Source organism: Dasypus novemcinctus, chromosome 2 (assembly GCF_030445035.2).
Source record: "Dasypus novemcinctus isolate mDasNov1 chromosome 2, mDasNov1.1.hap2, whole genome shotgun sequence".
Taxonomy (NCBI): Eukaryota; Metazoa; Chordata; class Mammalia; order Cingulata; family Dasypodidae; genus Dasypus; species Dasypus novemcinctus.
Window position 1 is genome coordinate 159,118,320 of NC_080674.1, and position 24,432 is coordinate 159,142,751.

Consider the following 24,432-nt stretch of genomic DNA (forward strand, 5'->3'; position numbering starts at 1 on the left):
CTGCATAGGGGAGCCCGCACACAAGGAGTGCACCCTGTAGGGAGAGCCACCCGGCACGAAAGGAAGTGCAGCCTGCCTAAGAATGGTGCGGCACACACGGAGAGCTGACGCAGCAAGATGACGCAACAAAAAGAAACACAACTCCCCGTGCCGCTGACAACAGAAACGGACAAAGACGATGCAGCAAATAGACAGAGAACAGACAACGGGGGGGGGGGGGGGGGAGAGAAATAAATAAAATAAATAAATCTTTAAAAAAAAAAAATTAGTCTTTAAAAAACAAAAAAACAAAGGAAATTGTTTTTCAGTTGTGACTAAGGATGTCTACTAGCTTGGTTCTTAACCAAATGATCAGGTTTTATTCTTCCAATAAAAGGTAAGAGTAAATTAATTCAATCTAAGGAAATAGGTTTGGAAGGAACTTTAAAGGTCATCTTGTCCGATATGTACTTACGTTCTTTAAAATCAAAAAACTTATAATGTTTAGCCTGTGATTTACCTTTAGTCCTTGCCATGGCAAGCTGGTTCTATTAAAATACATCAAAACATATCCTAATGATTCCATGTCATCTCGGCGACTAGAAAAGAGAATTTTTGAGTTGAAATTATTATGCGGAAACATATGAAAGAAAGCCAGATACTCAAGAAATTTTCCCAAATAAGGAGAAATATTCAGTTTCAAAATGCCTTATGCAAGAAGGCTGTTCATTTTATTTAAAAAATTTCATAATGGGCTGCTTTCAAACAAAATTTTCTCGTAGAACCTAAAATTCACTGATAAGATTTTCCTTACACAAATAACTAATACTTCCTCAAAACTCAACTTGCATCACTCAAAAATATAAAGCCCAAGATCGGCATTAAGAAAATAGGTACTGACATCAGCTGAAAAGAAAAGTCAAGATAAAACTGCATTTACATTTCTAACATTCCATCATGCAATACTTTTTTCTCAAGAGGTAACCTTCAAAGAAAACAAAAGATCTCATTAGCTCCCCTGTACTGCCTGGAGAAGCAAACAAAAAGATTAATAAGCATCCTTCAAATCCTCATTCAAGAGCCATCCTTACACGCTATATGAAACTAATGGCTTCTGTTATGGATTTGAAAAGTACATTCAACTTTTAAACTCACCTCTGTTCAATACCAAGATGTGCATTGATGCTAGCATATCGGGCAGTGCCAGTGAGATTTTTATCTTCTCTATATGGTATGTGTTGCCTTGTCCTGTTGTCTCTGTACTTTTTGGCCAAACCAAAATCAATAAGGAATAACTTTAAAAGAGAAAGAGACATTAGGTTTCCAACTTTGTTTATTAAACAGCTTCTTATTAAAAGCTATATATTCTATTTATTCAAATATGAAAGTATCAGAAGTAAAAAGACTTAACACTTCAATAAGCTTACCAGTCCTCATCAATATATCAAGTTAAAATTACCCTAACACTTGCACAATTTCATAGGTTAGTTCTTTATACACTCAGGAATCTATCTTCATTAAAGTAGGGAGAAGTGTATACATGTCTAATAGCAGAGTTGACAAGTGTGCAGTCTGCCATAATGAAACCTGACATCTTCTTACTACTGGTAAACAAGCATGAGGTTTCAAAAACTAGGCATACATTATCTGGAACTCTTCCCTCCTACAAAAGCCAATTTTGTTAACAGAATGCTCAGTATCTAAAATAACCATTTCTTAAAAGAAGCATCCATTTAATGCATTCTACAACTTTGCACTGATGCTATGCATGTGATTGGGTTAAACTTCTGGAAAATATAATGTGATAACTTAAAATTTGCACACTTTAAATGCATTAAATATAAAAGCAAACTATATTTTAGAACAAAGTCATGCTTAGTGCAATTTCAATTATATGGTACTGTGGAAATAAGATCTATAATGAAGGTAATTTTTCTAGGTAATTCAAGTTATTCTTGGAAGATTAATGCAAAAAAAACTACTCTTGATTTAAAAAGAAAACTTGCCAAAAAATTTATTAACCTACCATCTACAGAAAGATAATCTTTAAAACTTTAACCTTTATTGTAAAATAACCTATTATACTGTGCTTTAATAAAATTATTTTCCAAAACTTTATGTGCTCTTAACATAGCCCTAGGCTTTAGTTCTTTTCTAGTTATGCCTAAATTTTGTAGTTTTTCTTTCCATAGGATGACATCTGGTCCCTTCTGCAACAGTTTATAATCTGTGGTGTGCTAGGAAACCTGATCACCTAACTTGTTAGGGTCTGGGTCAAAAAACAAAGCAAGTTATTTATTTAAAGATTTATTTAAAGAAGTTATGACCAAGTGCCTCTCTTAGGACAAATAATATGACCTTTTCAGACTAGCACTGTAAAGGGATTCTCAGTTATACTTTGGATGGTAAAGACACTGACGAGGGTCTGACCTTCTGTCACCATGTCAATATGAGATACTTATTTTTACTTGGTCTATTACATAAAAGAACAAAGATTAAATACTTAGCAAAATGTAAATATATAATGAAAGCTCTCTAAATAATAAGATTAAACTCATTACCTAAGCAATAAAATTATAGTAGGAATATGAGATAGTGTTAACAGCTAAGAGAAAGAAAGCTCACGTCCAAATTTCTCTTGATAAGAAAACTGACTCCACATACAAACATTAAAAACGAGTTAAATGCATTTCTGTTAAACAAGACATAAATTATGATTTAAGTGCTGCAATTCATACTGAAAAGTAAACAATGGGGAGTAAAATCACAAAAGAAGATCAAGTTTCATGGTATTTTATAAAATCCTTCAGAAATTAAGGATTTTGAAGGAACAGTGACTGGGGCATAGAATTTAATCTAGGATATATTCTAGGACTGCTTCCTTTAATACTTCAATATGGAGGAAGAAAAAAGGGAACTGACATGATTAAATTGTATCTTTTCATTAATTTCTAAATCTACATCTAATAATGGCTCCACCATTTGAGACCCAATAACCACTTTCTCACAACCAAAAGATTTATAAAAACTCAGAGTTCACTAGGGAGTTCTTTCATTGAACAGCTCTTGAGGAAACCTGGTTTATTTAGAAAACTAAAAATATATATCAACACTCTCCTCCTAAACATCTCAATCTTTAATATTAAAACAAAAATAAAGTAAATCAAACTTAAAATTTTCTCCTCTTTATTTTAAGTCATTACCTTCTGGTACTTATCAAACTTATATAGCAGCTCTCTATTCACTTTGAATTTAAAAACTAAAATAAATGTATAATGGAAACATTTACATGAAACCATGTGATACCAAACAAATATGTAAAGGCCAAACCAGATGAAAAATCAATACCCAATAAGTCATAAGAATATATTTTTTACAACCTTGCATATGCAAAGAGGAAGTCAAATTTCTTTGTTGGTCAAGCTGCTTTTTTGTGTTTTTTCCCCAATTACATGTTCTGAATAAAATTTATCCCTATTTTAAAGAATGCAGCGTATTCTCCAAAGGCATACAGAAATGAGTTATATCGGGGCAATTCCATTCAGTAGAAACACTAATGCCAATTTTATTTTTTAGTACTTGCATCAAATTTTCTCCAGTCCAGGGTCACATTCCCCTGCCCTTCCAAAGCATTCACAAGGTTATTTCTCCTCACATCTAGCTAACCTATTATGTAGAGAATATAAACAATTTAAACAGAGTTTAAATATATTTTTAAATAATTTTGCTGTAAAATATACGTAAAATGTGTGAATGAATATGGATAAGTAGAAAAGAGGCAACATATTATATTGCCTTGTAAGCACCCAATTGCCACTCCCTCTACCCAACCATTATCTAGTCACCATATTAGGCACTACTTTGCCTGTGAATAAAAATATAACTGTAAATTTCTGAAACCTTTTTAACAGCAGGAGATGATCTCTGAAATAATACTGGGCAGTATGGAAAAGGATTAAATGATTACCTAGTTAATACATGTACAGCCTAAGTTATTACAAAGCATATTCTCATATCAAATATGTTTTCTTTTTTGATTACCTGAGCCAATACCTCTCCTCAGTGTTCACTAAACTGAACTAAGATTCATTAGCTCAGGAGCTTCAATATTTATATACCTAATTTTGTGATTTAAAAAATCAACATCTACTTTTCCCTTTTTTGTCTTAAAACTCACACAGGAAAATAAACAACTTAACTTCTATAAAAGTAAAAACTGAAAATCTGAGGAGTTCTACCTACATTTTCTTTGATTATTTAAAAAATTATGGGGTGTTTAGTTTATCTAGCCTGCCCAAAACTAAATCATCAGGTTATACATTCATTAACTTTATCTTTCGTATTACTATTGGCAACCTACCATTTAGTTTGATGAGTATTTCAATTATATTACTGTTATATTGTTAAGAATGTGATATCTTTTCATTCCAAAACATAAAATGTTCTTTTAAGTGCCATCTGACTGAGAGAAATCAACTCTAGATATACTAGATCTGAAATTTGAACTATACTTACCTGAAGTTCATTAGGAAAAGGAAAGTGAAGTGAGGCAGAACACATTATAAAGCACTGATTACGCTCAATTTACATAAATATCATGCATTAAGTTATGCAACTGAATACATTTTTAGAAACTAAACAGTCTATCTCAAGTTTACCATTAGGTAAAGAATTTCAATACTTATTTCCTTATGTGCATGTTAGAGATCTAAACATAATCCTATTTTCATTTAGGTTTTTTCTAAATTTTATATGGTTTTAAACAAAAGCCACAAAGAAATATCTTAGTAATGTTACATGTTTGCCAAGTATGTCTGAATAATGCCAACGTAAGAGATGCTTGAGCAAGATCTACATTCTCCAGAATTAAAACGAAACAAAAATAAAACAAAACAATAAAAAAGAAAAGCACATGAATTTGGGATTGAGGTTGGAATAGGAGACAGTTTCAGACCTGGTTTAATCCTGAGAAAGATGGGTCCTGAGAAGTACTAACAGTCATGCTTCTTTTCCTCTTCCCCACTGGAGATTCTAAACACTAAACAGACAATAGAGGGTGGCAGTGCATCAAACAGTATTGCTTACATTGCAACAATGGCCGGCGCAGACAGGCAACACCGAGGCATTAGAGAAAGAACAGGGTAGCCAAATGCCATCCTTCTTCCACCAAGCACTGTAGCTTCTCAAGTTTTCCAAATATGAATCACATGCTCAAGAACATTTGAATCCTGGAAAATACTCAGTTTTTTTAATGCCACTATATTGTGTCACTGCCTGAAACAGGGATAGCAATGGTGACATTTGGCTCTTATTTGGCTCTTTGATTTTTAAAATCAAAATATGGGGAATTTAGATCTACAATCTTTGGTACCACAAGCTGCCCTTCCCCAGAAAGATTACAGGGCGGGGGGGAAAATCTTCAGTAAGGAAGAGGTAGAAGGCATTTAGTCACCTTAAAATTTATTTTCATAAGCATGCAGGGCTGATTACTGGAAGAGATGAGCAAATTCACTAAAATTGGAGTGGCCACTCCTAAATATCAAATTCAGAACAATTTTCCAAATAAGAAATTCGACTTTAAAAATCTATCTCAAAAGTCCCCCAAAACTACTTTTTCCCATGAATAGAAATCTACTGAAACAAGTTGACCATAGCATCCAATCTCAAACAACTGGCATTTTTCAAACTACAGTACAGAAAACACTAAAAACCAACTACATAAACAAAATGCTAATCTAAAATGTTCAAGACAACAATATTTAATATTTGACTCTTAGTTAATTAAGATACTGTGCTGCTTCTACTCCGGGGACTCTCTGAAACTTATATCAGCAAGCAGTTCTACAATCTTCTTTTTAATAGCTGTAAAGAGACAGGATTCTAGAAAATTTTTCGCCAGCAGGAAATTTGGGCTTCCTAACACAAGTATGTGATTAACTAGCTATTTTTTTAAGAAAAAGCAAAGAGGTATATAACCTAGGCCATCATTTAGTATTTTTAAAAAAGGAGGTACTATGTATCGAACCCAGGACCTTGGACATGGGAAGCAGGTGCGCTAAACCACTGAGCTACACCTGTTCCCCATCATTTAATTTGAAGGTGAAAAAACCATGTACTGCTATTGTCAACCCAGAATGGCCATGCAGAACATGGACCACATGAAGATAATGGGTCTTTAGGTATAAGAAAATGGGAAGGAGAGGCTAGGAAATGGTCAAAAGACAACAGAGCCAGAAACTGACAAAACTGCCTTAAAAATTAAGAACACTAATCGCCCCCCAACTCAATTACCAGACTTTGCAATAACAAGAGCCTGGATGCGTCAATCAAAGAGAAGCTATACAGTGGTTCTGGGTTGTTTTTTTTTTAAAGGATGTAATTCGATAATGACAAAATGTCATATGTAGATTTAAACACCTTTCATAATTTAAAGCTTAGCTTTCAACCAAAAAAAAAAAAAAATCCATTTCCTAACACTTAATCAGACCAACATTTAAGTCTCACACATTAACGAATAACACCAGTTCTAATGGTAACGGCTCCAAGTTGGCATTCATACAGGCAAACAAAGGTAAACATTGATAGCTTGACCTAAAAACACCAAACAGTTCCTAAAAGTTTAATAAAACAAATGTAAATCTTCCTTCCCAAAACAAAAAACAAAAAACAAAACAAAAAAAAAGGCCCAAGTTGTCCTGAAGTTGAGAATTTCTATCAGATCATCAGATCATAACATGCTTAGTGCATTGCCAATGCTGCCTGTCTGCCCGAGCTCAACAATAAATCAATAAATTAAGCAATTCACTCAATAAAACTAATCATTAAAGAAAAATTTCAGCACAATTAGTTTCTAACTGCAATCATGCGCCACTAGATAAACCCAATCACCCATAAATCCAACCATTCTCAGAGATCCCAATGAACACTAGTTTTGTTGTATGAACATTCATTTCATTTGTCTGTATGCGCCTTTCAAATAGAGAAAAAGGGATAGGGAGGGGAGAAACCACCCAACTTGACACCCAAGTAAGAAACTACGACTACTTCTGAAGCAGGCTAGATCAAAAGTTATTCTTTTGAATACACAAATCCAAGGACTGAAGAATTCGCGTTACCAACCATGCCCAGTCAGAAAACATTTAATGCCATGGTGACAGATGGGTCAGTGGTTCCCACCCTGGCACAAGCACATACATTATAGAAAACCCACACTTCAGAGACAAAGGTTCAAATCTGATTTTTAGTATTTAAGAGAAAAAGTATATTGGGATTTTCACTATTTGAGTGAGGGATACAACTGTTCGATAATTAATGTGACCATAGACAATTACATTTAATTTTGACGCCCTTGGAATTTTACAATTCCATTTAAAGCTAACTACCATGGTAAGTTGGAGAGAATTTATTTCAAGTTTCTAAGTTAATAGAGTTAGCTGATTATCTTTCTAGCAAATCTATTAAAGCAATTATCAATAGCAAATTCGATTTACTACGTCTTTTTAAAGTTTGAAAGTTTACCAAAGCAATTCTTGGAGATATTACACTCTTTGTTTTTTCATGCAAAGAGCATTTGACTAACCTTATTACAGTGACGCCCAATACCCATTAGGAAGTTATCTGGTTTAATGTCTCTGTGTATAAAATTCTTTGTATGCACATATTCAATTCTACTGATCATCTGGAAAAAAAAAGGGGGTGGGGAGGGAGGATAATATGAGTTAAACATTTAAGTTAAGTGATAAAAGCAGCATATTATTTCTCAATGTAAACTTGTTTCAATTAACTTCATAGAAAAGATTACAGTGATATTAATTTTATTTAGCATTCACAAAAACAGTGCTAGAAAAAAATTAAAAATAAAAGGGTAATCATAACAAGGCCCTCCACTTATCTGTAAACTAGTAGTTTCAGTTGTTCTAACAAATTATATAAAGCAAAACCTAAATCATCACTTCCTACCTCCCATCCTATTCCCTCTGAGGTAACCTGTGTTAAAAGACCAGGTATTACCCAGACTGATTTCCATGTGTTTGTGTAAACATATACACACATATATTCTCAGACAGACTGGTAGATATATCTGTTGTTATTTTAACTGAAACAGAAGCATCTGCTCACTTTATTCTTTTTAAAAAATATTTTTATTGTCTTTTTTAAAAAAGATACATAGATCACACAAATGTTACATGATCACTTTAGTCGTTTGTTTTTACTAGACATACGCTGAACATTCTTGGAAACTGGAAGCATGTAACCTTATAATAGTAGACATACATACGGGGATATATACATGTTAGAGTTTTCTTTCTTGCCTGCTTTTTGGAATCTCCCATTTTTCCATACTTATATTGAGTTTTTTTTACCCCAATCATTTCCTAATTCATAGTAGTCTCACAGCTTCCAATTTTTTCCTACTACAAAAAATAATGCTATTAATAAACTTTAAGATATAAATCTTCGCCTACTGGTATTTTTATTTCTGTGCGCTATTAAGCACCATGAAAAAAATTATGGGAAGTTGCTGGATTTGAAGGTTATATTTTTCATTTTGATAGATGTTGCCAGACAGCCTTTGAAAACAGGCAATTCATATTTCCACCAGTAGTATATGAAAATATTCTTTTCCTACTTGCAAAGTTAATTTAGGTATTTCTAAATTTTGCCAATTTGACAGGTAAAAAATACATTAGCTCATGTGTACCTCTCTTACACTTAGTTTGGGGATCTGATCATTTTTACCTGTCATTTGGAATTGGTATTCTATGAATTGTCAAGCTATACTGTTGGATTGTTATTCCACTGGTTTATCCTTTTCTTGTCCATGTTTTTAAAGTTCTTCACGTAAGGTAACTTTTACCTGTTGTTACATAAATAGATTTACTGTTTTTTCATTTGTCTTGTTTACACCATTTCTTGAAGAATATAAGTTTTTAATTCTCAAATTTATCTCTTATGTCTAGGTTTTCTTTAAGATATTTAGAAGTTGTATTTTAAAATGTTTTCCTAACCCAAAGATTGTCAATGTTCTCTTTCTACCCAAACCTTCTTGCTCTCTCACCTAGTATGTGTCAGGATTCTATTTTTCATTTGTCCCTATTTCCCCCAGCAATTTTATTATCATGGCCATAGAGATTCTGAATCTTACTCCTCTACCCTGACAAATATCTTCTGAAGCCAAACCTGTAATCTCTGGCATTAACTAACCCAAACCATTTACCTTTTGCATACCCTCAAAGAAGTAGAAACAGTGTACAAATACTACTTACTCTTAGGCACAGTCGCAACTTCCACATTAAAAGAAGCAAAACAAAACTTACTTGGCTCATTTAATGTACATGTATTTGTTCTAAATAAGTAATACCAACATTAGACAGCAACTATTAAATTACTGGTAAAGGACAGGCAGAAGAGAATTAATGGAACTGCTACCTCCATAATAAATGCTTTTTTTCCACCACCACCACCCAAACCGAAATTCCATTCTTTCTCCCATGCTGCCAGTGTATCCAACAAAGACTTCTATTACTTAATGTCATATTTTTCCATCATTATCTACCAGACTCTTAAGTTCCTAGAGGAAAAGGACTGGGTCATATTCTTCTATTTCTCAGTGGTACAGTGGAAGGCCCTCAATAATTGCTCACTGTATGAATGCCTCTGTGTTACTGAGCCTACAGAACATAAGTTGTAACTATTAAGATTTACCAAGTCAGCTAAAACACAATCTCTTAATGCTTGAATCCACATACTGTACCATAAATAAAACATTAAAATTTGCTAATATTTGCTTGAGCCACCCAGTAGTTTTTAGGTTAATTTAAGCTTGGAGGCAATATCATGTACGGATTACAGAAGATAAGTACTACTTTCTAATTCTGAATTCATAGACTCTCTAAAATTCCACCTCAAATGCCAGTCCTCTTTATCACTTCATTTTACTTTCTGACATTCCACTGGAATTTAAGAAATGCCATTCTTACAGCATTCTCCTAGGTACACTAAGGCTGATGTGATGTGTTTCCAACATTTTGCTGCCCTTACAGGTAATAAGTCTTGACCAAAATTAAAAACTTGTAATTCTTTGACTTTTACTTACTATCTTAACTGAATAACCTTTTCCCTCAAGGCTTATTCCTGAAATTATCTCACAAACTTAAAACTATTTAAAATTGATTTTCTTTATGTTCTTAAGATCAAAAAAATCTAAAAATTGGCCATAAGATAATTCACTATAAGATTTAGCAATGCATGAATCTTGTGACATCTCCAAAACTTCCATACAGCATTACCAATGACAGAGAATCCATTACTCCAAGAAGCGTCTACTTGGTCTACTTTCTGTCTCTGAACTTGTCTATTCTAGCTATTTCATAAGTGAAACCATACCATACTTGTCTTCTTATGTCTGCTTATTTCATTTAGTTTTTAAGATTCATCCATGTTGTAGCATGTCTGAACCCTTTTTTCAAACAAAACCTTGAATCTGCTATATGCAATACTAAAATAAACACCCCTCATCTGAAGAAACAGCTTGAAAATTACTATTCTACAAAGAAACAAACAAGTAAACCAATATAATTCCAGTTTTTGTCCTGTACCCACAGGAAAACATCTAGAAGTCTTATTAAGAGTATAAAATACCCAAATGAGCATGCACTACTAAATTTGTGCTCACCCTAAAGTTAAAATAGTGCCACACAGGATTATTACAATCTGTCTTATGAACATTTAAAGTACAAACAAGGGTGAAGAGTAGTAATTCCAGTTTTTAATTTCATGAAAATTTCACATACCTGGTCAGCTAACATAAGTACTGTTTTCATTGTGAACCTTCTTGAACAGAAATTGAAGAGGTCTTCGAGGCTAGGTCCAAGAAGATCCATGACTAGCACGTTGTAGTCTTTTTCCTGACCATACCATCTAACAAAACAAAAGGGGAAAAAGAAGAGAAGACATTACGTAAAGATTATTTTATTTTTTTTCTGTCAAATTATCCCATTCTCCTATAATGATAGGAATGCAAGTAAAATAAAATACTAATTTTACCAGTGCAGCTAAATTTCTATAATCATCTACCACTGATTCTACATACCGCTTTGGAAAAATTCCTTAATCTCATCTGGCCTCACTTTCTAACCTAAGAAACGAGGACACCTATACCAAGTGATTCCAAAATGTTTCAGAAAGCCAAGATCCCTTTTATTATAACTCCGGTCCCATCTCCTGGCAAATTGCATTTAACCAATAATTAACTGCCCATTTTTAAAGAGTCACACGTTGCTTAGTTTCAGATCACAGAAAATAACCAGCATTATCACACAATATTTGTTTTTTATTGTAATCATGTCTGTGCTGTATTATTGTGGATAAATACACAATTTGCCCCCAATAACTCACTGTATAGTAAAGAACTCAGCATTGAAAAGAGGCTGGCTCCTAGGAAGCAGACTTCTAAATTCTTTGAATTATGACAGAAGTATCTTCTGGGGAGTGGGGAATGGGGTATACAGGAACCTCTTATTTTTTTAACGTAATGTTTTGTGTGATTTATCTTAAAAAAAAATGCAATAAAAAAATAAATTTTTAAAAAAGAAGAAATATCTTCTGTTCTTCATAATTAGCCCCAGACACACCTTACATTAACAAGATGAGTCAGAGTAAGACAGGCCTCACCAGTCATCTTGGGATAAGATGGGGAGAGGGAACTGGCCACACCACAAAGACCAGAAAAAGGGTTGGGGGTTTTGAGCCACTTCACATCAGCCTGACCTACAGAGGAGGGAAGGGAGGCTGGAGATTGAATTCAACTCTGTGTGCACTGATTTCGCCGATCATGCCTATATAATGAAACTCCATAAAAACTCTAGACTCCTAAAGCTCGGTGAGCCTCCAAGACTGTAATACACACCATTTAGAGAGTCAGTATGCCCTCACTGTAGCTAAAACCACCCACTAAGCTGCTTCTATTTGCCCTCTTCCACTATTTTCCATTCGAGAAGGGAATTCAACAGCTTTCACATTCACTCAAATATTTACTTGAAAAGAAATTCACAGTGATTTTTTTTTGGAAAGCACAGAGAGAAGGAGGCAGTAGATAATGCTTAACAAATATGAGATAAATGATGAACAAAGTAAATAGGTTATCCTCTCCTTTCCCTTTTATTTTGTTCTCTTTTCCTTCTCCCTCTTCTCCTCTTCCTTACTTAATTTCAGATGTAAACCTGCACTAAGAAGCTGTTGGAAACTTCAAAATAAGTCCTTGCCATTATAAGCAATCAACACTATTATGATCAATACTATTAAGAGTTAAAGTATATTTTAAATATAAATCTAATTTATCTAGGTTTTAAAGAAGAAGAAAGAGACTCTATACAAAAACACAAAATCCAGAAAAGAGTTAAGGCTAGGAAGGAAAGCACAAAGTTTAAAAGGCAATAGGGAAATTATAAACCAATCTCTTACTTAAAACCACATCTCATCTCTAAATAAGATTTCCATTAACTACTCACTGACATAAAACTAACAAGCAAGCAAATTTCAAACTTAAAATACCAAAGACAAATTCATATTATGATTTCATAAAACACTTTTAAAAAGAAATCATCTGCAAAGTAAACCTTTGAAAGAACACTACCATAATAATTATTAACTGGGGAAAATAAGATGAAGCCAGAAAACAATCGAATTATGGGCAATTATCTCTATACATGTTTTTCTCTATATACTTATTCTACAATATGTTCAGTGAACATAAAGCATATCCACTATCTTCAACAGCAAGAAGATAAATATTAAAATGGCTAAAATATAAACATTTAAAAAATTATTTCTCTGTGGAACAACCACGCAGCGCTAAAATAACTAGGTCTTTCTGCTCACAGATTTGGCATTATAACTCTGTGCTCAATTTCATATAACCATAAAGGTTTAATTAAGAGACAGGTGCTTCTACCTTTTATACTTTCCTTTAGAGTCTCAAGGAATATGTAGCCTACTTTTCTAAAGCTATCACCCCCTTCATCTGTGCTTTCTACCTAGTACCTGTCCCATCCAGACATTAATTACACACCCATAATGAACCAGGAATGGTATTCTGCTTATTCAAATCTTACTTAAGTCTTTACTTCAGCTCCATGTTTTCTACTTCTATTCTGAGAGCTTTTCTCTAATTTCAGTCCCAATCTCCTAAAGCTCAGATGCCAAAGGTATCTTCCTTAAGTAGCCTATCCCACACTGATATCCTATAGAATTCCCATACCATTGGTTATTGCCTGTATCACGAAATCGGTTAATCCTTAGATAACACAATATTCAGGTATTTTGGCATCTGTCTCTACATCTGGTTCTTTATACAGAAACTGGGTAATGAATGAATAAGCACCAACTTAGTTCTCTGAGGTCACTTAAATTGTAGACAACCTGAAACATACCAACATAAAACTTCACTCCTATTCTCTTCTTTCTAGGTGCCTTTGAGCTAGAAACTTAGGCAAATTTTAGGTAAGTACAAGATCTGTTACTACTACATGCACTGTGATAGTGCTGTACATATAGTAGACATTCAAGATATCTGTAAGATTTTTTAAAAAGCCCATCTGATTTGAAACTTCTCTCAAACAGTTTCAAATGGCTAAAAGAATCAAGAAAAATGCTGGATGAAAGTTTTAAAAAATTGAAGGGGTCTCATTTGCCATTTGTTTTAAATCAATACCTTTAGACTTGAGTGTTACCTGAACAATCAAGGATGTAGGCTGAAGAATAAGTTCACAATTTATAAAACAAGTTTAAAGCATAAAAAACAGTACCTAGTTCTTGAAGGAAATTAAAAGTGGTAAGAAAATGAAGCAGTTTTATTGCTCATATAGAGAAAGTTATAGTCATCTGGATAGATCAGAACATTCCCTTAAGCCAAAGCCTAACCAAGAGCAAAGTACTAATTCTCAATTCTGTGAAGGCTGACAGAGATAAGGAAGCTGCAGAAGTTGAAGCTAGGAGAGGTTGGTTCATGACATTTAAGAAAAGAAGTCTCTAAAATAAAAAAGTATGTGGTGAAGCAGCAAGTGATGTAAAAGCTGCAGCAAGTTATCCAGAAGTACTGATGAAGGTGGCTACACTTAACAGATTTTCAGTGGAGACCAAACAGCCTTTTATTGGAATAAGATGCCATCGAGAACTTTCATAGCTAGAGAGAAGTCAATGCCTGGTTTCAAAGCTTCAAAGGACAGTCTGACTTTCTTGTTAGGGGCTAATGTAGCTGGCGACTTAAAAGTTGAAGCCAATGCTCATTTACCATCTGAAAATCCTAGGGCCCTTAAGAATGATGCTAAACTGACTCTGCCTGTGCTCTATAAATTTAACAAAATCTGGATGACAGCACAACTGTTTATAACATGGTTTACTGAATATTTTAAGTCCACTGATGAGATTCTGTTCAGAAAAAAAGAGTTCTTTTCAAAATAGTTCTGCTCACTGACAACGTACCTGGTTACCCAAGAGCTCTTATGGAGATGGACAAATGAATGTTGTCTTCATGCCTGCTAACACAACATCCATTCTGCAGCCCATGGATCAAGAAGTAATTTCAACTTTCAAGTCTATTATTTAAGAAATACAATTAGTAAGAGTAAAGTTTCCCTCAATAGTGCTTCCTCTGATGGATCTGGGCAAAGTCAATTGAAAACTTTCTGTAAAGGATTCACCAATCTACATACCATTAAGAAGATTTGTGATTCACAGGAGGCAGTCAAAATATTCACAACCATGGGAGCTTGGAAAAAGTTTTTTCCAACCCTCACGGATGACTATGAGAGGTTAAAGACTTCAGTGGGGGAAGCATATGTGGCTCAAGCAATTGGGCTCCTGTCTACCATATAGGAGGTCCAGGGTTCAATGCCCATGGCCTCCTGGTGAAGACAAGCTGGCCCGTGTGGTGAGCTGGCCCATGCGGAGAGCTGACACAGCAAGATGATGCAACAAAAAGAGACACAGAGGAGAGATGAGATACAGAGGCTCAGGGAGCTGAGGTGGCGCAAGAGATTGAGCGCCCCTCTCCCTCTCCAAAAGGTCCTAGGATCGGTTCCCAGACCACTTAATGAGAATACAAGCAGACACAGAAGAACATACAGCAAATGGACAGAGAGAGCAGACAACTGGGGGTAGGGTGTGTAGGGGGAGATAAATAAATCTTAAAAAAAAAAAAAAAGGTCTCAGTGGATGAGGTAATTGCTTATGTGGTGGACACAGCAAGAAAACTAGAATTAGAAGTGGAGCCTGAAGATGTGCCTGAATCACTGCAATCTCATGATCAAACCTGAATGGATGAGAAATTGATCCTTATGGATGAGTAAAGAAAACGGTTTCTTGAACTAGAATCTACCAGTGAAGATCCTGTTAACACGTTAAAATGACAACAAAGGACTTAGAATATTACATGGACTTAGTTGATAAACCAGTGGCAAGCTTTGAGAGGCTTGACTCCAATTTTGAAAGAAGTTGTACTGTGAGTAAAATGCTATCTAACAGCATCACAGGCTACAGTGAAAGAGTCAAGTGATGCAGCAAACTTGTTGTCTTATACATTAAGGCAAAACCCTCCACCAGCAGAACGATTATGATTTGCTGAAGGCTCAGATAGATGATGGTTAGCATTCTTAAGCATTAAAGTCTTTTAAAATTAAGATCTGCACTTTTTAAAAAAGACAATGCTAACATATACTTTTAATAGACTACAAGAGAGTGTAAATAACTTTTACATGCACTGGGAAAGCAAAAAAATTTTCTTGTGACTCATTTTAAATGTGGTGGTCTGGAACTGAACCCACGGCATCTCTGAGGTATGACTGTTTTGGATAATCCACCCAGTGAATAATCTCTCCAACAAATGTATTTAGCCACAATGACCAAGAACCTGTGAAACAAATATTTTGCTTTTTTCTGTCTTTTTTTTTTTAGGGGGGGTTACTTAGGGAAGGGAAACAGGAAAAATTTGTTCCTTTTTGGTGTTATGTACCCATCCCTGTGGTTATCTAATGAAATCTTAAGATTCCTTTTCAGAATGTTTTAAATGCATAAAATAAAGCATGTAGCATTGTAAAGGAAACCAATTATACTGAATTTCAACTACCCAAATATTCCTTAAACATCAAATTTACAATACAGTAATATACATGGCCTCTATTTTTTTTAGAGATTTATTTATTTACACCCCCCTCCCCATTCTTTGCACTTGCTGCCTGCTCTCTGTGTTCATTTACTGTGTGTTCTTTTGTGTCTCCTTGTCTTTCTCTTTAGGCGGCACCGGGAACCAATCCTGGGACCTTCTGGAGAGGGAGAGAGGTGCTCAATCTCTTGCGCCACCTCAGCTCCCTCGTCTGCGGTTCTCTTATTGTCTCTCCTCTGTGTCTCTTTTTGTTGCGTCATCTTGCTGTGCTAGCTCTCCAGACGGGCCAGCTCGCTTTCACCAGGAGACCCTAGGAATCAAAACCTGGACCTCCCATATGGTAGATGGGAGCCCAATTGCTTGAGCCACACATGCTTCCCACATGGCCTCTTTATTAATGCACTAAACAATAACATATTGGGCAGGTCTAATAGCTAATATCATTTTGAAATAGTGAGTGTAAACCATTATTTTAGAAATCTGCAAAAATAATGTGATATGAAACTATCTGTGATTTCCATTGGTGACAAAGTCACAGGTACTACTAAAAGTATTCTCTGGCTTATACTCCTAAATGAAGGAAATGTTAAATCTGTTAAGAGTTTGTGGAAAAAAAAGATGCCTTTTTTTCCCCCCCTATGGGACAAGTTAACAAACCTCTTAGGGAGAGGATATGCCTGAACCAGGCTAACCTGTTCTCAATCTTTACTTTACCTTTAAGGGAAATGAGAGAGTAGAACAAGATCTAAACCCTGGGAATGGTGTATATTTTCTCAGCAATAATAGAGGTCAACTAACATGTTTTGTTTTCCTCCTTCTCCACCCCAACCCTCCTTCCTAATTGCTATAACTTAATCCTTTGTTCACTAACCATCCCCAAAATTCATGAATTCTACTGTAATACTTTCAAATTTCTCTTTATTTCTTATCGTTTGGCTTCAAAGAGTCAAAAATGCTCCTTAACCTTGGAAATTATTAAAATACACACCACCCAAATAAAAGCTTCCTTAGACTTATACAACAATCTGCCATGAAAGCTCCTGTTTATCCGTTCAGTATTTACAGTGGCTTACAAGACAAAACCAAATAATCCCTGCTCTCATATAGTTTACGGTCCAGTAAATGTAGGCAAAAAAATAATGCAATGCAAAACATGCAATGCAAGAAGGATGCTGAAGGTATAAAATTTGGAGACAATGTATATATATAGATGGCAGCATCAGGTAAAGCTACTCTGAGGAAGTAAGGTCGATTCTTGAAGAATAAACAGAAGATGGTCAGATAAAAGGGTGGTGGGTGTTAGATCACCTTACTTTCTTGCTTACCAGTTAGCTTGTTGCAAACCTGCTTTTATATTTATGTTACTGCTCAGTTTTTGTGTCCCCACTAATATGGTTATCAGTATCACAATACCCAAAAGTATATTTCAAAAATCACAAATGATCTGATTTTGGTCAGCCCTTGCTGCCACTGTTCTAACACTGATAGTGGTGGTGCCACATTGGGGGGATAGCATGTGGAGAACTGAAGCAACAGGGGACATGCAAGTATTAAAATATATTTTCCCCCTGAAAAGTGGAAAATATGCCTATAGATTCACAATACCAATTATGAAAGCATGATCAAATCTTTTCTAATAGGCGAATCCATGCAGACAGAAAGTAGATTAGTTGTGGTTAGGGTGTGGGGGGTTATAGAGGGATTAGTAATGGGTACGTGGTTTCTTTACAGGATGATGAAAATTTCTAAACTTAGATTATGGTGATGGTTGCATAAATCTGTATATACACTAAAAACCACTTAACTGCATATTTTAAATGGATGAACTTAACATATTTAACTTCTATCTCAATAAGGATGTTAAAAAAAAAACTTCTCTAAAACTGCTCCTATCATCTGTTCCAACACTTATTAAATACCTACTAGATACCTGATACTACAGATGAGCACCATAGATTTAAGATCTTAAGCCTAACTTAAGATCAGAAGGCTGACTAAATAACAAGAGCAAAATAAAGGCAACAACAAAGTAAATACAAAATGCAGAGAGAACAATTTATTCAGATGACAAGGCTTCTAAGAAAAGGTGGTATCTGAGCTAGTTTTAAAAGATGGCTGGATTATTCTATTTGCTTCCTAGTTCCATTTTCTTCTCTATGGTTTCACAGTGCCACTTCTTGGCTATTAAAACCAACATCTCCTCCCCCATCACCTGCCAAAAAAAGCAAGTTTCATAAGTCATCCAAAAATCTGGCCTGTTATCCTTTCAATTTTATACACTTATTCTATCACTAGACTACCCTCAGACCATACCAATGAACCAAAAGTTATTTACTGAGCCATCTTCTGAATAATGGGCTCTGTTCTAGCCAAATCCCAAACTCTGTAAGTCTCGGTTTTCTACCTCTTGAATGTAGGTACTTCCTTTAACTTGAACAATCCACTATCCTGACTCCTTTCATAATTAACTTTTAATCTCCACCAAATTTAAGTCTCCAAATAATTTTACTTTCTCCACTATCACTTCTATGCTCATCTGGCTCAGATCTAACCCTAAATCCTAATCCCCTGGCTTAAATTTATTTCAGTATTTTCTGATAACTTAACTATAGAATAGCTAAACTTGGGATAACCTGCCAACCTAAGCTTTGTATGTTCAAAGCCATACCATCTACCTTATCTACCTTACTTCCAAAATATCCAACAAACTGGGCCCCCTTTCTGCTTTTTTTTTTTAAAGATACATAAAGCACACAAAATGTTACATTAAAAAATATAAGAGGTTCCTGTATATCCCTACTCCCTACATCCCCCACTCCATCCACATTGACAACTTCTTTCATTAGTGTGGGACATTCATTGCATTTGGTGAGTACATTTTGGAGCACTGCTACACAGCATGGATTATAGTTTACGTTGAAATTTACACTCTCTCCCAGTCCATTCAGTGGGTTATGGCAGGATATATAATGCCCTGCATATGTCCGCGCAATATCACTGAGGACAACTCCAAGTAACGAAAATGCCCCAATATCACACCTCTTTCCCTCTTCCTGCCTTCAGCAACTCCTGTAGCCACTGCTGCCACATCAATGATATAATTTCTTCCATTGCCAGAGTCATAATAATTCTATAGAATACCAGTAAGTCCACTCTAATTCCTTTTTGCCTTCTTAATTTAAATTTTGCTTGTTCAAGGCTCAAAATCTTGAAGCGACATACCTGTCCCTCGAAAAGGAAAAATGACATGTACAACATTATCTGAGCTAAAAATAAAAAAAAAATCAAGCACACTGCTTCCAAATATCCCTCAGTATATGATTTTTTGTACTTTAAGAATCCCTCGTGGCAAGTGAATGTGGCTCAAGCTACTGAGCTCCCACCTGCCACATGGGAGGTCCTAGGTTCAGTTCCCAGTGCCTCCTGGAGAAGATGAGCAAAAGAGTGAGCTGGCACTGCGAGCTGATGCAACAAGATACCGCAGCAAGGAGACACAAAGAGGAAACACAATGAGAGAGACAACAGAGCAGGGAGCAGAGGAAGCTCAAGTGACTGAGTGTCTCTCTCCCACATGGGAGGTCCCAGGTTCTGTTCCCAGTGCCTCCTAAAGAGAATACAAGCAGACATAGAGAACGGACACAAAGAGCAGACAGAGAGCACAAACAACGGGGAGGGGGGAATAAATAAAATATAAACAAATAAAATTTAAAAAAGAGGGAAGCAGAGTTGGCTCAACTGACAACAACATTGGCCTACCACACGGGAGGTCCAGGGTTCAAACCCAGGGCCTCCTGACTCATGTAGTGAGCTGGCGCAAGGAGTGCCAGCTTCCACGCAGGGGTGTCCCCCGCATAGGGGAGCCCCACGCACAAGGAGTGCGTCCCGTAAGGAGAGTTGCCCCACATGAAAAAAGTGCAGCCTGCCCAGGAGTGGTGCTGCACACACAGAGAGCTGATGCAGCAAGTTGATGTAACAAAGAGACACAGATTCCTGGTGCTGCCGGTAAGAATACAAGTGGACACAGAACACATAGCGAATGGACACAGAGAACAGACAACTGGGGGGAGGGGGGGAGAGAAATTAAAAAAAAAAAATCACTCATGAGAAGCAGATGTAGCTCAGTGGTTGACTGCCTGATTCTCATGTACAAGGTCCTGGGTTAGGTCCCCAGTACCTCCTAAAATCAAACAAACAAACAAGCACTGGAGAACAGACGTAGCTCAGTGACTGAGTGCCTGCTTCCCATGTATGAGGTCCTAAATTCAACCCCTGGTCCTTCCTAAAAAAATTTAAAAATTAAAAAAACAAATAAATCACCAATATTACAGATATTTTTATTTATTTTATTTATTTTTTATTGAAGTATATCATTCATGCATAAACATGCATAAACAATAAGTGTACAGTAAAGATTGTGAAATTCGAAAATAAACATACGTAACATCACACAGTAGTCTCATAAATCACCCCTCCACCAACTCTTTGCATTGTTGTAAAACATTTGTTACAAACTATGTAAGAACATCGTCAAAATATTACTACCAACTATAAGTCCTTATCTTATATTTCGTCTATTTTTCCCCCAACCCATACTATTTTTTAAAAACACATTTTTGTTACAGATATTGTGAACTTGCAAATCATACAGATGTGCAGACTTCCCATACAACTCCACACTCTGGTGCAACATTTGTTACACATTATGAGACAATATCATCAGACTATTACCACCAATCACGGTCCATAGCATACATTTGGCACACTTTTTCCATACACTACCATTATCAACACAGTACAGCTTTGGCACTGATGCAAGAATATTATAGTAGTGCTGTTAACCACAGTCTATAGGTCACACCAATTGTAGTTTTCCCATGCTTGTCCATATTCCCATCACCCTGCAATAGTGATGTATATACAGATAGTGTTTTACAAAGAAAATAAAGAGAATGATTTTTGGAGGAATGGAATATTTTCACCACTCTACATTATTTGCTTAGCAAATCCTTTTTAAAGGAAGCAAACTAACTGTTCCAGGTGGAAAAGTATCTGAAAAGTATACTCAATAGTAGCTCAAATTCTCTACAATAGCAGGGGAAAAAATAATATAAAAAGAAAAAGGATTATCCACAAGCATGATATAATTTATTTTATTTTTAACTTTTTTTTGAAATAACTTTCAATCTCATAGGAAAGTTGCAAAATTAAAATTACAAAAAAATTACATTGAATTCCAGTATACCACCGCACCCAGATTTACCAACCTTTGGCATTTTACGAAATTTATTATATCATCCTATTTATTACCTAAATATTTGAGTAGGCTGCACACACATCAGGCTTAGCACTTCCAGGAACATTTCCTGAGAACACGTATACTCACTATGTAACCACATTAAACACAGTTGAAAAAATTTATTTCTGAAGTGAAAGGAATAGAGGAAAGGACACAGGGCATGACCTAGAAATGTTACATAAGATAGGAAAGGAATAATCAAAGAGGCAACCCAAGGAAAGACATAACCAGAAAAATGTCATGAGTATATATGTAAATAGTTATCCATAGATTCTGTGCAGACTTGAGCTAATAATAACATAGAACTATATAGTACTCATAAAAATAAATCCTTAAGTGACCAGACTATTACAAATTTTTCCAGTAAGCCCGCAGTTGTGTTTAAGAATGGGAAGCAGGCTAAGTTGACAGTATACGCAATATCATGCAAAGACTAGTCCCAGCTTTGTCATTTTCTCACTCTGTGACTCATGTTAGCCCATTTTTGCTCACTGATCAAACATCCTAATATAACCTATCTAACCTCTCAAGAGGTGTTGTGACAACTACGAGAAAGTCTACGTAAAAGCATTTTGCAAATTATAAAGGATTACACAATATAAGGATTACTTTTACTAAAAAAGCAGTTACCCAATTATAAAATGTCAACAAGCAAGATAACAGTATTTCTGTTCCCTACAAAGTGTGGTACTCTGGTTTTTAGCAGAAATTACTATGGGATAGTCTTTACAAATAAAGATTCTTGGGCCTCATTTTGGAATTGGTAAATCAGAAATCTGGGGGTAAGGTTGTGAAGGCTGCATTTTAAGGAAGCACTGTAGGTATTTATTATGCTTGGTTGAGATTTGAGAAATGCTGACTTAACACACAGGAGTCATGAATGGAGAGCCTAAATGGGATGGATCCTAGCAACCTACCCCAATCCAGACAATCTCTGGGGATGTGCCTGAACCTCAGGGTATGTGTTTGGGGCTCACACTGAGTATACTATCCTCTTGATGTTAAGGAAACATCCACATCCTCACAGTTTGAGATTCCGCCTCCTACATTCCCACAAGACACAAATTCATAACTCTATGCCAGCCCATGGAAGGAGCTCAAAAAGAATGTTTGCTTCACAAAATTGTGCCCAGTTATATTAAAATGTGCCTGGCACATAATAGGCACTTATATAGATTTAGTGCCTGAATTAAAGAACAGTTTTCTTATTCTCTACAAGACACTGACTGTACAAGGTGTTGTAAGGAATATCAAGTCATCAAGCCAGTCTCTTAACTGTCACTGAGGAGTAGAAACCAACAAGATTCACTTCTATAAGAAGGATGCAAAGTATTAATATTATGAAGGTTTAAAAAACAGTAGGATTTCAGTGAATGCAGTAATATAATTTCTATCAAGAGGGAACAACCAAAAACAAAACATTAATATCCATGATATATAAAGAGAAACTACAACTCAAGAATAGAAAGATAAATGACCCAATTAAAAATTGGGCAAAAGATGTGAGAAGACAATTGTCCAAAGTAGAAATGCAAGTGGCAAATAAACACATGAAACAATGTTTAACAGAACTAATGATTAGGGAAATGCCAATCAAAACTGAAAGGTATCATTTCAACCTATAAGAATGGCCACTATTAAAGAAACAGGGAACTACAAGTGTTGGAGAGAATGTGGAGAGATAGCAACATTTATTCACTGTTGGTGGGAATGCAGAATGGTACAGCCACCGTGGAGGACTATTTGGGAGTTCCTAAAGAAGTTGAACATAGATCTGTCACATGACCCTGCAAATACCACTACTGTTACATACCCAGAAGAACTGAGAGCAGTGACATGAATAGACACCTGCACACCTATGTTTACAGTGGCATTATTCACGATTGTCAGAAGTTGGAAACAACCCAGATGTCCATCAGTCAATTAATGGATAAACTGATTTATTCACACAATGGACTATTATGCAGCTTAAGAAATGGAAGTCATAAAGCATGTAATATGGATGAATCTGGAGGACATTATGTTGAGGGAAGCAAGCCAGACAGGAAAGGACAAATACTCTGATTGCCTTACTAGGAACTAAATATATTGTGTAACATATTGTATGATTCCATTTATATAAAATGTAAATGTAAATGAATTTATAAAGATGAAATCTGATTAGTGGTTATATAGGGCTAGGAAAGGCATGCTAAGTGCTATGGAGTTTTTCTTTTTGGAGTAATGAAAACTATTTTTTGTGATGATGAATGCACAACATTGTGATTATACTAAAAGCCAGTGATTATACACTTTGGATAGATCATATGGTATGTAAATATATCTCAATAAAACTGCTGAATAATTCTGCCAGAATAGCCAGAAATAGAAGCTATGTATAGCAGGGGTAACAGAGAGATTGAGAGGTGAATAATTTTGTTTGTTTATTATTACTGAAATAACGAAAATGCTCTAATATGGACTGAAGTGATGAATGCACAACTATGTGATTATACCAAATACCACTGAATGTACACTTTGGATGAACTGTATACTTTATTAATATGTATCAATTAAATTGTTTTGTTTAAAAAAAAAAAAGCCAGCTATAGTTCTAGGAAAAGATGGGGGTAGGAAGGGGAAAAGCAATTACTAATCCTGAAACTTGATATAGTACAGTGGTTCTCCAACTTTGCAGCAGAGAATCATCTGGTTGCCTAGGTAATGTTCCTGATGCCCAGGTCACAATGCAAACCAATTAAAGTAAAAATGTTTGGGGTTGGGGGCCAGGCAATAATTATTTTAAAGATCTCAGGTGATTCCAATGTGTGACAAAGTGTGGGAACCACTGGTATATTAGAAATCATACCTTAATTGTGTTACTTTAGGCAAATTGTTGTAATGGCCACATGCAATGCCTAGATTTTCCTTGCATATAGAGGAAAAAGAAATTAGGTCTTACACACTGAATTCAAACAACTACTTCCTTATTTCTACAATATACATCAATGTTAAGAAT

At 35.4% G+C, this 24,432-nt stretch overlaps 1 protein-coding gene across 12 annotated transcripts in view; it reads right to left on the reverse strand.

Moving 5' to 3' along the window:
* The window catches only part of CSNK1A1 (casein kinase 1 alpha 1), a 46,710-nt gene that overhangs the window by 13,556 nt on the left and 8,722 nt on the right, over window positions 1-24,432 (reverse strand). For 6 of the 12 annotated variants that reach the window (XR_011646918.1, XR_011646916.1, XR_011646917.1 and 3 more), the window contains exons 3-7: window positions 10,773-10,899; window positions 7,559-7,657; window positions 4,934-5,017; window positions 1,135-1,274; window positions 500-578 (exon numbers count right to left, since the gene is read on the reverse strand). Coding sequence is in view for 4 of the 12 variants with exons in the window: in XM_058280850.2 (XP_058136833.1) it covers window positions 500-578; window positions 1,135-1,274; window positions 4,934-5,017; window positions 7,559-7,657; window positions 10,773-10,899 (529 nt within the window). In the remaining 8 variants the exon portion in view is untranslated. The remainder of the gene's footprint in view (window positions 1-499; window positions 579-1,134; window positions 1,275-4,933; window positions 5,018-7,558; window positions 7,658-10,772; window positions 10,900-24,432) is intronic. The other 6 variants (XR_011646923.1, XR_011646920.1, XR_011646922.1 and 3 more) reach the window with 1 other exon arrangement.